Here is a 15,562-nt window from a genome sequence, read left to right as displayed (position 1 = left end):
TGAATACAAAATAAACAAAACAGAATACACCATATTTAAACACTTGATTGAAAAACATCTAATCAGATGAATAAAATAATAAAATTACTCTTCATGATACATAAATTTCTAACTATCTATTCTATTTTTTTCTTTGGATCTAAAATGCAATTCTTGAAATTGCAACATGCGCTTTATTTGCAGTGAATTTTGAAGATCAAACCTCTTTGCTTCTTCTCATATCGTGTAGTTATTCGATTAAAAAAAGTTACGTTTTGAAACAAAAAGTAGTCTTAAATTAATAAAACATCAAAGCGTAACAGTTATTACAAAAATCAATTTTCTATCTTTTTTATAACTTTAATTTGTTCAGAACTTTATTTTAAACCCAGATGGGTATAAATGTTGAGAGAATTAGAAAAAAATATAGTGTTGCTTTTTTGTTTTGAAATCCAACATGGAAAATATCGAGGATTTTACTAACTCGACATTCCAATGCGTGCACTATTCACGCATGCTACCTAGCAAGTGTTTCGGGGTCAGTCTCTGTACAAACACACGCACACGTACCTCTAGTAGTTGTATATACGTGTCTAAAATTATGAATATATGCACAGTTTCGTTAAATTTGTAAGGATGGAAAGCATTGTATTGGAAAAGCACTCATCTACTCTGGCTGTTATACCAACAATATAGCAACGTTTTATATAAACGAGACAAACAGGAAGGAGATACGAGGCGAATAAAATAAAGCCCTTTTTGCTACGGAGTACAACGATATGTGTAATGCAGATTTGGGCAATGGGCTGGCCTGCCAATACAGGATCACTTAAAAGCCAGATGAGCAAATCATGGCACAGATGACATTATGGGATCAAAATCTAGCCCTACCGTCATTTTCCGAAGTTCAAGGGGCACATTAGTAAAACTATTACACATTCAAGATGGATTAAAGCTCCAAAATACGTACAAATTAAAATCTAGCAAACTGGAGTTCATTTTCAATGGAATGTTTTCAATATGACTGTTGAATGACTCGTAGTAAATTCCATATGATCATGGCGGATAGCAGCAGCCTCGGTTTGTCCTACCCCTTGGAGGCCTAGACACGAATGATGATTGCTGACTTAACTCTTCAAAAGCCATCTGGGGTGGAGAGCTTTATACCGGATAGGAGAACACATATATGAAGATGCGGGTTCAACCAGGCTTGTTACTATCACTTAATAGACAAACATTCTCTTGATTACTTAGCTGTGTATCTGTACCGCTTTCATACTCACTAAGCGAAGTCCTTGATCGTTGGCGTGCCTTGCCTGGAGAGCCCACGCTATTCTTTTTAGGCATTCCATTGCCATCAGGTATAAAAAATGCAACAAGAACAGCTAGCAGTGCTAAGCAGGAGCCAAACACAAACGGAGGTCCGGGTATCGTTGTGGTCTGAAAAGCAGAACGAATACCTTGTGTAAAGAACGAATATTGCAATGGAAGATAGACGGACTTAGCACTACACGTTCTTATCTACATCACAGATTAATTTGTAAACAACTGTCAAGCTAATCTTTCCTCCTTCTCTTCGGAACGCCTCCCTTGTGCGGGATTCGCTATAGGCTCCCAGGCCTTTCCCTAACATTACCAACTAAAAAACGGCCCTTAAAATCAATCATTTCCAGGCTTCCTGGAAAGTATCAGCTACTGAATAATGTACCAGAAACCAGCTACTAAATCTGATTGATTAAAAACCTGCCAACCAAAGAATGACCAATCAAGTGACAGGGGAACCAAAAATTTTTACCTAATAAACACAGTAATTTCCAAAAATTCATCGTTTTTCCTAACCATTTCATGAAAACAGAGCACTATTCTGGTACGTTTATGCTTGTCACAATACAGGTAATTTTACAAAAGAAATCGACTCGGTAACAAAAAGAAAAATGAAGCCTGTGCCAACTTAAGACTTCCAAACAACAACTAACAACTAAAAACTTTCAAAAACAGCTAATACAACCACCTTAAATATCAAACCTCAGATCAAAGAAACCTTTGCACACAGACAGCCCCAACCATAGTCATTTTGGCTTGCTAAATAAAAAACCTGAACAAGAGAAGTATGCTACTTACAATATTTGAATCAAAGCCACGGAGCAGGGTTGAATTGCTACGTAGTTGTGTGGACTTTTTGTCACTGAGATCCACGTGAAAAAGATAGAATATTAGGCCATATAAAGCAGGGCCTATTCCATTGCATAAACCTCGAATACCAGTGACAATGCCTTGAACCACACCTAAAATTTGAGATGCATTTATCAAACGCTGATTACAGAGTCTTTAGAGAAAACAAGCATGCCAGGTAACAATTAAAAAACTAGCACACTAAAAATACACATTTTATATCATTATCAAAACAACGACTTTAGAAATCAAAGCAGGAACAACAAGAGTACAATTTACGAAGCCATCGCCAATACATTGTATTTGGCTAAAGACCCAAACAATTTACAGCGGCCAATACAAAGCAGTCCCCCCCCCCCAAAAAAAAGACGATCAGTTAAAAATCCGATCGACTGGAAACATACCCTGCTGATCCGGATCGGCATTACATGACACCATTGCACTGATTGCTGGGTATGCCAAACTTGACATTGCAGCAAGGGAGCCTGCTGCCCACATCATCCTAGAAAAACGAGACTTATAGTGTTAGTTCAATCTCTAGGGCTTTAAGAATTTCGATATTTAGATATTTAGCTTTACAACTGTGCAGGTGCGAATGCTTTTGGTCTGGATATAAATTTTCAGCTTACATTCGGTCATTCTCCGATGTTTGAAATTCTAAATAGCGTCGGACAAAGAATGCTTTAGTATGTTATGTTTGGTGCAATCTTCAAATTTTGCTGTACGAAAACTCATTTCAAATTTGGAGGTGCACAGGTAGTAAGAGACAACAATGTGTAGAAAAATAGGCACTTATTTGAACCACTACAAAACTATACATTTATCTTGAATATAAGCTTAATCAGTTCTTCCTGTTCACTGGGAAAACGATTTCAGTATTTCAAAAGCTCAAGCAATTCAAGCCCGAAGAGAGCAAAAACACCACTCACCACGTCTGTGTACCAAAGCCGTACCAAAGGAGCTGCATTGTTTGGAAAGAAAGAGCTAGCAAGATGCAATTTTTTAGTCCTAGAGTTTTGATGAGAATTCCAAGAACCAAAGTCTAGAAAGCAAAGACAAATGAGTGTACAATACTGAGAATAATCAAAGCATTGCATTTACATAGTTATTCTGCGAGACAATTACGGTTAATGTTGGCCCTTTTGCATTTTCAATCAAATGCTTCCAATACCTTGCCTATATATAAGATAAAATGCAATACTGAACAAAAGAAAATGCGGGTGGCCCTAAGTACAATGCACCTCTGAGTGAAAATAATATTTTGAATAAAACTCTAGAATCTAAAAAATCGTTTCTAGAGTTTTAACCACAAGCAATGACCTCGAGTATGAAATTAACAATTTCGTTTAATTATTCATGCTTGGTCAGCATCCCTACAATAGCCAAATGCCGCTGTATTTAATCTATACAATTTAAAGTCATAAGTAGCTAGAATTATATTATGAACCAATAATTCAACTTTTTTCTCGCTAAATTAACCTGATTTGCATCCTGCTAAAGAAAGACTGCAACTTAAGATGTTTCTAAATAGTGACTACTTAATCTGTTAACAAGGCACACCTGCACTATGACAGAGAGAAGACCAACAACCGCAATGTATGTTGCCACGTCCTCTGAGTCAAAACCAATGACCTACGGAGCAAAACAATATTACATAAATAGAAGAAAATATTACAATATATTCTTCAACTTTTCGAAATTTTGGAATGATAATAAAAAACTTTGGTTTACGAAAGGACATCTAGAATAAAAATAGTTTTTAAAAAAGTTTTAGCAACTTAAAACAGTAATATGTTAAAAAACCCAGCTCTAATGAAAAAACTTTAAAACACTTTTTCATTTAGAAAGAAATTACAATTGTTGTTAAAGGAGGTATGTAACGGAGCCTGACAGAGAACGGTAGAAACAAAGTTTAGAGAGAGAGAAAATCATATCAGACAAAAATTGCTATGATCAAAGGAGATGGTTTATAACATTGAAAGCTAAGCAGTATTATCGCCCAGAGGAGATTATTTTGACTTTACGAATGCTTAATGGCATTAAAAGAAAATTATTAAAATTGAGTTTTACAATTTAACTCAGTTTGGATCGCAATTGGCAGCTTTTGAGAAAGGTGTGCTGATAAACTCTCAGTATTTCGTTAGATTTACCGAATTGATCAGAAAAAGAAACGTCTCCTCTACAAACTGAGTCTGATCACATGCTGAATTCTAATAAGTTTAATAAAAAATTATGTTACTATCTGGACATTTACCTTCAGCCAGGGGGGGGGGGGGTATTTAAATATTTTTAGGATAGGAGTGGTAAGGTTTTTTTGGGCCAGTCAATTGTAAAACTACTTGTTGAGTTCAGGAAATTATGACTTATTTTTGGGGTCTTGAATATATAGAAATTCAAAGAAATATAGAAAAATTGCAAACTTTCTTGTGCAGAGGGAAGAAAAATTATTTGTATTTTTAAGCTAGAAGTTATTTTTTTTTGGTTGAATGTTATGTACCCCAGGCTGAGCACCGCTTTCCTAAATATATATGAGCAACCTCTGGGTCCTTTTGACCTAATTATTTATGTTCAAAGGCAATAAAATGAACTATAAGGAAGGGCTGAAAACAATCCAATCTTTTGCTTCGAAGGCAATGCCTTAAAAATCTTTAAATTGGTTGGAGAAAGCAAGGATTTATATCAGTTGGAACTTGCATTTTTTTTAAGAAGAAATACAGGCTGAGGGATGGTCCCAGCTTTCAAAGACGGCAAATAAAATACTGAAAAAATACTGGCCTATGGATAAAATACTGAAAATGCAGGCCATTTGTAAGTATGAAGAGCAAAGTATTTTTGAGTTAAATTTACCTGTTTTAGGTATAAAAATATACAAGAATATTGTCCAGCTTCTGGTAAATATGACAGGAATACAGTGACTGATAGAAGAAGTATGACTGTGTCATGTCCAACTTTTCTTAAAGACTGAAAGAGAAAAAGACACAATAAATCAAAGAACATCCAGTTCATAGAAAATTACAAAATAGAATGTTCTTTATTTTGCATTCCATTTTGTACATTTGCATTTTGTACACTTGCATTTTGAGTTCAAATTAAAAAGATAATGCTATCAATGTTTTTTTCAGAGGAGACAAATGCTTAAACATCAAGCAAAGATGGAGACAGTGATGAAGTAGTTTTAATTGATGACTATTATACCAAGTATTTCATTACAAATATCATTCATCTTAGAAACATAAAGATTGAGAAGTTGTAGCTATAATCAAACCACAATGAAGGTTTTTAAAAAAAACTCCTAGTAGTGCTCAAGCTCTCTTCATATGTGCTTTCAGATTAATATCTTATTTTTGGCCATTCTGCTTCAAAGAAAAATTGCAATGCAAAACAAGCAATTTTGTTGTATCTAGGATAAAAGCTACAGTTGTTTTAGTCCTTTTTGTTCTCTGGTTCAGACAAACCTTTGTGAGAAACACAGCCTGCCATTTTGAAAATGTAAATACTCAAAAAGCAAGAGAGATAACCCTGCAAAATTCTTGAAAATGGTCTATTGATTAAACAGACTTTTGCAAAAAGATTGTGAAATTCACACAGGATTTGAAATTTTGCTAGGACTATGACAGAGCCTAGGAATAAGTTTTGGGGTACTTCAAAAAACAGCTACAAATATAAAATAATCTTTTTGAGCTGCAAGCTCACAATTTTCACAACAAACCAAATTAGGTAACAAAATATAATGGTTTCTTACATTAAATGGATCCGCTTGTTCCCATGAAATTGGTGCACCCCATGAAACTGGTCGCATTCTTTCTGGAAGTGATTCTGGAACAGCCAGTAGAATAAACAACAAATCTAACAATGCAATGGCTGTTGCCAAGGCAATGACAAAACCATCATGGTAATATTTTTCTAAATAAGCACCAAGGGCTGGACTTGTAATCAAACTTGCAGCAAATGTCGCTGATATCTGCAAGAGAATTGCATCACTGTAAGCATGATATTACTACTTTTCAAGAATAAAAAAAAAATTGGAGAAAAACGTTTTATTTTTCATATAAACCTTCACCCCACCAAATTTTATCCTGGTTTGATTAACCAACTTGCATATGTAACAATCAAATGTTCAAAAAGCCACAAAACATTCTAATTGTAGCATCAAATTTCACAATGAGTAAACAAATACTTCACTCATACTAAAAACATTGAATTCAATACATACAGCAGATTTCAGCACAGGTTAATTTGGTTAGAGATAGTTAGAGTCTTAACACACAATTGCACAACTTTGGTGCCAAAAAGTTCTTTTTACCATTATGACCCTATTAAAAAGTGTTTTTGCTAATGGTTCTTTCATTTTACCTTGCAGTTTATCTCTGGCACAAATGTGCAATAATTTACTTAAAGTTCATTACAGCAAAAAATTTCTAAAATACTATAGAGAAAAATATGAATAACAGACAGATAAACAGCATTGTGCAATCCAAGTATTCAACTGTACACTCCAAATCATGAGACCAATCTACACTAAGATTTTCTTACCAGTCCATATGCCTGACTTCTCTCAGACTCATCTGTACAGTCAGCAACATATGCAAAAACTACAGAAAATGTGACTGCAAATGCTCCAGATATTGAAACACAGGCAAAAAACCACCTAGAAGAAAAGACTTTAATTTAAATTCACGGACAAATGACAGATGGAGCTCTTAGTAGAATAACACAATGAAGCTACAGAAGTCACAACAAAAGGACAGATAACAAAACATTCTTTGGATGTTATTATATTCTCTCAAAAATGGAAAACATGGTTCAACACCAACACCAATAATTGAAAACTATTCACTTAAATGTTTGTTAATTGAAAAGAAACGATGAATTAAAGTTTCATTAAATATTTTTATCAATAAATATCAAATATATTAATGTCTATGAACAATATTCAATCAAAATATTTATTAAATGAAACATCTTAAAACATACCAGAATATGTACAAAAATATTTTGAAAATTCCAACATTGATTTACAAACATTTGGAAATTCCAGAATTAATTTACAAACAAGTATACTTTATTAAAATACAGCTGTTTCCAATTTCAGGGTTAAAGTAAAGTTATACATTTGGCGTAAAGAGCAGAAATTTTTTACGACCACACCCTCTAGATAAGCTAAAAATACATTTTAGAATATTTCTTGCAGCGCTCGATTTTCTTGCAATAATGAAAAACATTTTGCTACTTTTAAGGCACACTTTTAGTATGTTTGATTAATCCCTGTCTTTAAATGAAATTCATTACTTTATAAGGCTTCATAGACCTCAGCATATTACTTGGAAATTAAGCAATAAAAGGATTTATCGCACTTAATTTTCTTCCATTTCTTTTCTTTTCTTTTTTTTATTTTCTTTAACAAGCTTTTTGCAAAAAGTGGGAGAGCTTAAGCCCCCCAGCCACCCCTCTAGCACGGCCCATGATATAACAGTCAATCAATTGGCCTCATTTTGAAAAATACTTTGAAAAACATTTTTCTGACTTCAGATTGAAATTAAGGGCCTGAATTTAAGACTACACATAAGTTTTCATGATGCTAATGTTCTTGATATCAATTGTATACCTACATAAATTTAAACAAATTTATGAGAAATTTGACCAAAGAAATCCTTTTGGGTGAAAATTTTTACCTGCAGTAACCTATCACAATCAAATCCATTATGAAATGTGACATATGATGTGAAATGTGATTCCATTCTTCATTCTACATCTAACATTTATTGACAAACTTCTTGTGATTAGCAGCTAGGTCATGGCAATTAGCTATGTGCCTATAGCTCTAGATTATGGTAGAGGAAGCACATATTGGCTTGTCTAATGCCCATGATAGTGTGTTAATGGATATGATTCAAATGAATATGCTCTGAAAACTCTTTTCGCATATACTGCATTATCTTCATGATATATTAACTTCTGTGAAAACATCAAAGACTGATACTATTCAAGTATCCTGTCCCCAAACATAAATTTTGTTCTAAAAACCTGAAATATTTGTTTCAAGATACATATAAGCAAATATGCAAATAAAACTTACCAAGGATTAAACCTAAGGATAGGGATTGGAAGGCAAGTGAAAAATACTGTAACTAGCAGAAATGACTTTCTTCCCCAGACATCTGACAATGCACCAATGAGAGGTGCACTAAGAAATGACAAGAGCCCCTAGAAGAGGTAAAAATACGAATAAGGAGAAAGTAAACAAGATTTTTCTGAATAAGAGGAGAGAAGTTGTAGTAACTCTCTGTATAGACCTATTTAAACTAGTTTTCCTTCTCATTCCTTCCATCACATGCTCACGTTACAGCATTCTCAGTCTCTCACATTATGCCTCTGCTATTCTTTCCTGTTTACTTTATCTTTGTTATGCTATTCATTTTACTTTTCACTTTGACACACCCTTCCTATCACTTGCTTTTCCCACAGAAGATATGTTAATTTAGAAACTCATTTTGTTATAAGTATGATAATTTGTATCATAAGTTTAATCAGATCTACAATCAAGTTAATTGTTTTATCACTTTTGTCTATCTGGCACAGTGCTGCTGCACATGAAAAAGGATAACGATGGCAATGACATTCTATCTAAACAGAGAAATGCAGCTGTCATTTAGAAAAACACTCATTCTTAGAAAATTACTTCTGAAATAATCAAAAGTTTGATCTTTTGATGGAAATTTGTTAAAATGAAAAACCAGCTTACAAAAATATGAAATCTTAGTCAAATCTCAATTTTTTTCTTTCTACTTTATGGGAAGAATATCATGATAGTACTTTTTTAGATGATAATTGTAAAACCTAAAGTACATTTTGCCATCTTAATAATAGTAAGTTGTTCACATTGCTTTATCATAGTTTAATGAGAAATTCTTTTTTGAATTAATTTTACATTTTCAAACCTTTTTTTCAACTTTTTCTATAAATTAAGAAAATAAAATGGATTGATTTATTTACCTGTAATTAAAATAAGAAATCATTCATTAGCAGATATCATTTTATAGGCTTTCAATAATGGAAATAATTTATGACTACAAAACTGATACACACAGAAAAAGCCGTCAGGAGAAACTGATTTATACCTTGACTCCTTGAATAAGTCCATTCATTAAAAAGGTGTGCTCACCAAAAGTTTCCCCAAGGACCTAGTAAAAAAAGAGCAAAGCAAATGTCAAAGGCTTTCAAACAAAATATTTGATTTGCTAAGCATCAAAGGGCATATTATATTTACCTATAAACATTGTCTTAGACAAATTACTTCAACAATTTATGATTATAATTTACGAATATATCTGTGCAAGCAATGACCAATATATAGATCTATATACCATACAAAGGCTGCAATAAGACATCTTTAAAACTACAAATTGACACCATATGCATACATGTTAATTCCAGCCTTGCCAATATTTTTTAAACCTATCATTGCCATCAAATCCAGGTTCAGGTTAGAAAGAAAAACATATTTTGGAAGGCAGTTTTATAAATGCAGTGCCAGGAACTGTGCAATGAAAAATGATTTAAATAGAAATATTTTTACCTTATTGGAAAACAAAATAATTTCAAGCCATTGAAAAGTGTCTTATTTAGGAAAATCTATCAAAACTTTCTATTTCAAAAAGAAAACAAAGAAAGAAAATAGCCATTTTTGCAAAACAATTAAAAGATATTTAGATTCATTGGAAATATATTTCCTGAATATTGATAAATATCACTTGTATCTAGAATGATGTTTACTTAAGTGGAAATTGAAAAACAAATCACAATTAATACATAAACTGATACTGATAGTTTTTCCAGACGATAGTTTTTCCAGATGATAGTTTCAAGATTGAAATTCAAAGTTGCGGCATAGAATGGTCCAGTTTTATACACAAAAGTATGTATATCTCTGCCTATACAGCAGCTATATGACAGACTTAGGTGTTAAATACTTCAGTAACTTTAATAAACTTGATCTTATCTCACATTAATATTTACATTTAGATTTGAGAAATTTTTTGCATAGCCTTTTAAAATGGTAGGCTGTGGGTTCAGTGGTGGCACCAGGGGAGGGCTAGGGGGGCTACAGCCCCTCTGTTGGAAGCATCTAGCCCCCCCCATCGGAGGAAATTTTAGGTTATTGTCGGAGCAAATTTGACAAAATAACGTATGAAACTGCTTATTTTAGTCATTTTAGGCCCCCCTGTCGGAAGCTCCAGCCCCTCTGTTGGAAAATTTCTGGTACCACCTCTGTGTGGGCTGCTTAAAGTAATATAACTTTTCAGACATAGATTAATACACATTAATAATATAGAAAATATGTTCATAAATCAAAGGAATTAAGTCATGCTAAATAGTCCTTCTTTACAGGGGCGTCATTTGGTTTTGGTGTGATCACTGCAGTTTCATGTGATATTGGCATCTGTTGTCGCCAACTTGCTATTGATGGAAACTATTTTGTTGATCAGTGCAAGGCAAGTTCATGTGACCAGTTCAAGGTCAACCAAAAGCTTTGCAGCACAAAAATCATGACTCAGCAGATTTTGGTTCAATGCCTTTAGCAGATATACAAAATTAGAATTGTCAAAAAACAACATACTGTGATTGAAGGAGAGGTTAGGAGGCCCCATGCAAAGAACTCCAGGAAGATGATAACAGTCGCATGATAAACACTTGGCTTGCCTGTTCCTTCACTCTAGGTATGAAAATATGTATCATCTTATAAACTTTCTATATGAAAAAATTTCAATGATCTTATAAAATTTCTTATAAACATGAATAAATGGATGAATTTAATAAAAGGCAAAGGAAATCAAAGTAAATAAATATATACCATGAAATGCTTTAATCATGTCATTGACAGATTTTTTTTCAACAGGTAATATATTAATTACATATCATTCAGTATCCAAGTTGTTTTAAAGCTCCCTAAACCAACGACTAGTATATTTGCCGAATTCTTGGGCAAGGGTATGCATCCAAATTTTTCGTATAAATTTTTAACAAAATTGCACTAACTATTTGAAAATAAACAGGCTTAATCCGTGATCAATGGAACTGATAAACATCACTACTACAGGTACCCTAGCTTTTCCATATTCTGCATCACTGAGTGTTACTTTTCTTGAAACCGCAAGATATTTTATCTGGAGTGGCCACAATCTATTTTCGTTAAATAGAATTTTAGTAAGAGCTTTTTTTATATCTTTAACCAGTTACATGAAGTTCTGAAAGTAATTAAGTTTCCCAAGGCAATTAATCTACTTACAGAACCATCCCTATTGTCTTCCTTTCTACGCCAATTTCTTCCCGTGGCCGCGGCACCTGGAAGCGCCAGGATTCTTTTTATTTTCTTCTTTCCGGACGATATCTTAATCATCTGGACAGCTTAGTGTATCAAAACAAAACACATGCGTTCAATAAAGTGTCTTTATAGATACAGAGTCGAATCAGTCAGCTTTGGAAAGGGGCATAAAATATTGCCACCGGTAAGTCTTTTCTCCGACATCCGCTCAGGCCTAATGGCACCACCAAATTTTGATTCGATCTCGTATTATTTATCAGCTCTTTTGTAGCAACAACTTCTTCTCTGCTTATTGACTGTTTATTGAAAAGTATACTATCAATGTTTGTTACACAGCCGCGGCATTTTTGTATCTAATGTGAAATCCAACCTCTCGGACCAATCCTTATATTATAAATATGAAATAACATGCATCTATGATGTGTTGCATAGTTGTTGTCCTGTTCTATCAACCTCTTTGCGAGAGAGAGGCTATTATGCAATAATGGGAAGAAATGCCACCTCGTTTCCTCAACTTTTCTTGAAGAGAGGATAATGTCGTTTCCAATCAATCTGAGCATGAAAAATTCAAATCAAGAAATGTCAAAAGTGTGATATTTTCCAAAAGATTTCATACCTAAGAATATTAAGAAATCTGACAAGAACTCGGCAATGATCAAGAACCAATAAAAGTATAGTTTAGTTTAAATAATTTATTATCGTTTTTGATCTTTCATAATTTAAACAAGAGAAAGAGAATAGCGTTACAAATGTAAGCAAGAGTCACGCCCATAACGTTTGAAACATTCTAATTATAAACCACTCATTGGTTCAGTAGCTAAGAGTTCCTCTTGGTTTACTTGTAAGACAGCTTTTATTGTGCTAAGAACGAAGGACTAACGCGCCTGTATTCTGCACACATAGAAATGTGCGTGAACATACATATCTAGTACTTCAGTTTTCATTTTGACTTTGTAGAATATTATTACATCACTCTATCTTCGCGAAGAGACAATTTTTCAAACTTCATTTATCTTAGACATTGTTATTTGCTTCTCTATACTGGTTACCTTTATTCATAGCATATCTCTTCATTCCAATTTCTTTCAAATGTTGTTTTTCCAATTTCTTTTATAGCTTGCAATATCCAAATCACGTGTTCCTCAATGCTTGACTACGCCCACATCAATGCAGTTTCTATTTTTCAATTCGTTTATGAAAATGTCTACTCCTTTGAAATAACTAACGTGTCGAGATGATTTTTCTCGTTCCAGTTACCTAAGTCCAAATTCCAATGCCTAAATAAGCAAATCCCATTTACCAGAACATTTTCAAAGACCCTCTCTTTGGCTCAATTGCCAGTGGTTGATTGAACGAAACTATCACCTATCGTTTCACACAATGCATACCTAACAAAAACAATTGACGCAGGCCGCTAACTGGTTTTGCAAAGAGTCAAACAGTAAACATGTTTCTTAGAATGTCAATAGACAGGGAACACGAGAAAGACATAAAGAGAGAAACTGGGTATTAAAATTGATAATAATAATAACAATAAGAATAACAATAATTATATCGCGAAACCGTGAGGTCGATTAATCTTGAAAATATGCTTACAACGACTTAAAAGGGTGACAGCCTATATTACAATTAATTCATTAACAACACATACATTATCTTTTCACAGGTAAAAACACTGGCCTTTATGCATCAGCCGAAAAACAATCGTACTCTAAGAAATCTAACTTGATTTTTCTTCAAGCTAACCTGACTTAAGTATGAAGGTCTAAGAGCAAAAATGAATGTGTCAGCGTATTTGCAAGTCCCCAAATGACACATTTGTTACAAAAATGATTAGCAAGTCAAGGCAGAGCTCAGAATTGTGAAAAGATAACTCTATTTAGATGTATACTGGCCTAAATAAGAATTTAAAAATGTTGAAATACAAATTAATTCCAGTACAATGTATTGCAAGATGCTTTAATCCTATGTCTTGAACAGTTCTCGCAATTAGGCCTAAGCTATATATGAGCGTAGACAGCGGACTAAGTTAGTCTTCCATACACCTATCCTGATAATACTTCGCTATAAAAACATTTAAACTCATCATCATTTAAGGCCTATTTTGATTAGCTAAAGATTTTCTTATTAATGTATATGCCTCAAACCAAATCAATTGCACAACTAGCAGGACAATACCAAACAGTTATCTGGATTTAACTCTGGAAGTTTTTTTGCTGAGCACAGCTTTGACAACAAATCACCATAGCGCAGATCATTTATGGGAATAAAGACGTAAGGCCGCTTGGTTTCGATAGAGTTTGGCTTAAACAAACTTGTATTTCTGCGTTATGCTGTCCCAATATGTTATTTCGGCGTTATTTCGGCGTTATTTCTGCGTTTCTGCCTGAGCAACATCTTGCAAGTCATAAATCGCCTGGCTGCCCATTTTATAATACAGCAACAAAAACTATTTACAAGGTTTCATCACTGATAATAAGAATATCATAACATCCGTGCTTTCAAACAAAATGTTCTGGTTAAAATGTTAGATTACACTACTTCGCTCTCGATGGTAAACTGTCTCGATAACATTACGGATATCAGTTTGCAGTGTGATTTTTCCGCAGCATAAATAACAGGATGGAAACTAGAAACTATAAAAACTACTAAATGATCATTTTGATTAAAGGTAAACTATTGGCAATTTGGCTAACATTTGGCTGTTGTTGGCTGGGTATTTTTATGTTGCGTATCAAAGAGAAATTGTTTTAGCTATTGGAACAGGTAACATTGGCATTGGAAGGAGAGAATGGCTTGCGAAAATAAAAAAACCGAGTCTATGAAATGCTTCTAGGAACTTTGAGAATAGAGAACTGGAGAAGGTAGCTTGGGAAAAGCATCCGGGAAAAGCACAAGGGTTCTTGCGGCTGGTGATGATTCTGAACAGTTTCTCTAGTAATTAAGAAGGATTGGGGGTAGATAAGACGCCTCATCAGTGTATCGCATTGTCCTATGGAATTATGGGACTAACTAGTACAGTGATTCCTAAATGTATATGCAAAATTTATCAATGATTTTTCTACACTTTTATTAATTATTTACATACTTTAAGGTCCAGGTTTTTAATCCAGTCAGTATCTTGTGGAACATGATATAACATTAGAGGAATTAAACAACGCGAGAGTGATAAATCCAAAATGAAGACTAAATAAATGCCGTGTTACGTTTTCTTCTAAAACTGAGATCGACTCTGTTTCAAAACGTAGAAGCAGGAATAAACAGGAAATCTCCTCATCTCAAAGCGTTCTCTATGAATGCAGAGCAATCAATCAACGGGAGCAGGCTCGGGCTCTCAGAAAATTTTTCGCAGAAGGGAATTCAGAACGAAACGGAGTTGAAAACTGTCAAATGACTTTGATATGAAAGTTGACAAGGCTGGACAGCAAACAGAATATTTATGTATATCTGCAGAAAAGCTAAGCATGGGTGCCACCAGCCAATCATTCCATTAATGGCGAATCGTATCAAACATAGAGAACACTTTGGTGTATAAAAAATAGACTTAAAGATCTTTATACAATTGCCCAGTTCTGTCGAGACATAACATTAATATACGAAACAGGGTGATCTGCTGAAGTGGGATCAAAAACCTTTATTTGTAGAGGCATTGACTGTACGCTCTGAACATTTTCGATGCACTAAATTCATAGAGAACATTACTACGAGGCCACTGAATATTCCACCCAGAAGAGGTCATTCGTCGACGAGTGGCCTCTCTAAGACCAGTTCTACGGTGTCACATGATTTTAATACGTCTACGGCCGCCGAATGTGTGATCTGTGTAAAATCATAACCATTTACCTTTAAGAAAAAACATTGTATATACTTTAAAAAAGGGTACTTGAAATAAAATGAATTAACTGCTTGCAGTTACAATATTGTAAATGACAAGACTTAACGCATAGGCGAACAATAGTATGGTTGTCAAAGAAACAATAAAAAATGATCAATTAAAATGTCATCTCTGACTTAAAAGAAGAGTCATGGCCTCCAAAATTCACGAAACATAATATAACATTTGTAAATAGCAACTAGCAAAACTATTGA

The 15,562-nt window shown here is 33.9% G+C and overlaps 2 protein-coding genes across 2 annotated transcripts in view; both read right to left on the bottom strand.

Annotated features, from left to right (window-relative positions):
* Window positions 1–864: 864 nt before the first annotated feature.
* Window positions 865–11,937, bottom strand: LOC135695025 (solute carrier family 71 member 1). Its single transcript, XM_065213963.2, has 12 exons — window positions 11,438–11,937; window positions 10,769–10,864; window positions 9,270–9,332; window positions 8,228–8,355; window positions 6,685–6,799; window positions 5,894–6,112; window positions 4,999–5,112; window positions 3,712–3,783; window positions 3,081–3,193; window positions 2,556–2,653; window positions 2,101–2,264; window positions 865–1,419 (listed from the first exon to the last, which is right to left on the bottom strand). Exons 1-12 carry the CDS (start codon window positions 11,546–11,548, stop codon window positions 1,180–1,182), a joined length of 1,533 nt encoding a protein of 510 aa, XP_065070035.1. The 5' UTR covers window positions 11,549–11,937; the 3' UTR covers window positions 865–1,179.
* A 1,038-nt stretch (window positions 11,938–12,975) lies between these two features.
* The window catches only part of LOC135695021 (uncharacterized), a 50,621-nt gene continuing 48,034 nt past the window's right edge, over window positions 12,976–15,562 (bottom strand). The window contains exon 21 of the mRNA XM_065213958.2: window positions 12,976–15,316. Within this exon, the coding sequence (XP_065070030.1) occupies window positions 15,209–15,316 (108 nt within the window). The 3' untranslated portion in view covers window positions 12,976–15,208. The remainder of the gene's footprint in view (window positions 15,317–15,562) is intronic.

This window comes from Rhopilema esculentum, chromosome 8 (genome assembly GCF_057945365.1).
Source record: "Rhopilema esculentum isolate cy_ngs chromosome 8, ASM5794536v1, whole genome shotgun sequence".
Classification (NCBI taxonomy): Eukaryota; Metazoa; Cnidaria; class Scyphozoa; order Rhizostomeae; family Rhizostomatidae; genus Rhopilema; species Rhopilema esculentum.
The sequence above is the reverse complement of the archived record's forward strand: the minus strand, read 5'-3'. Positions and strand labels throughout refer to the sequence as shown.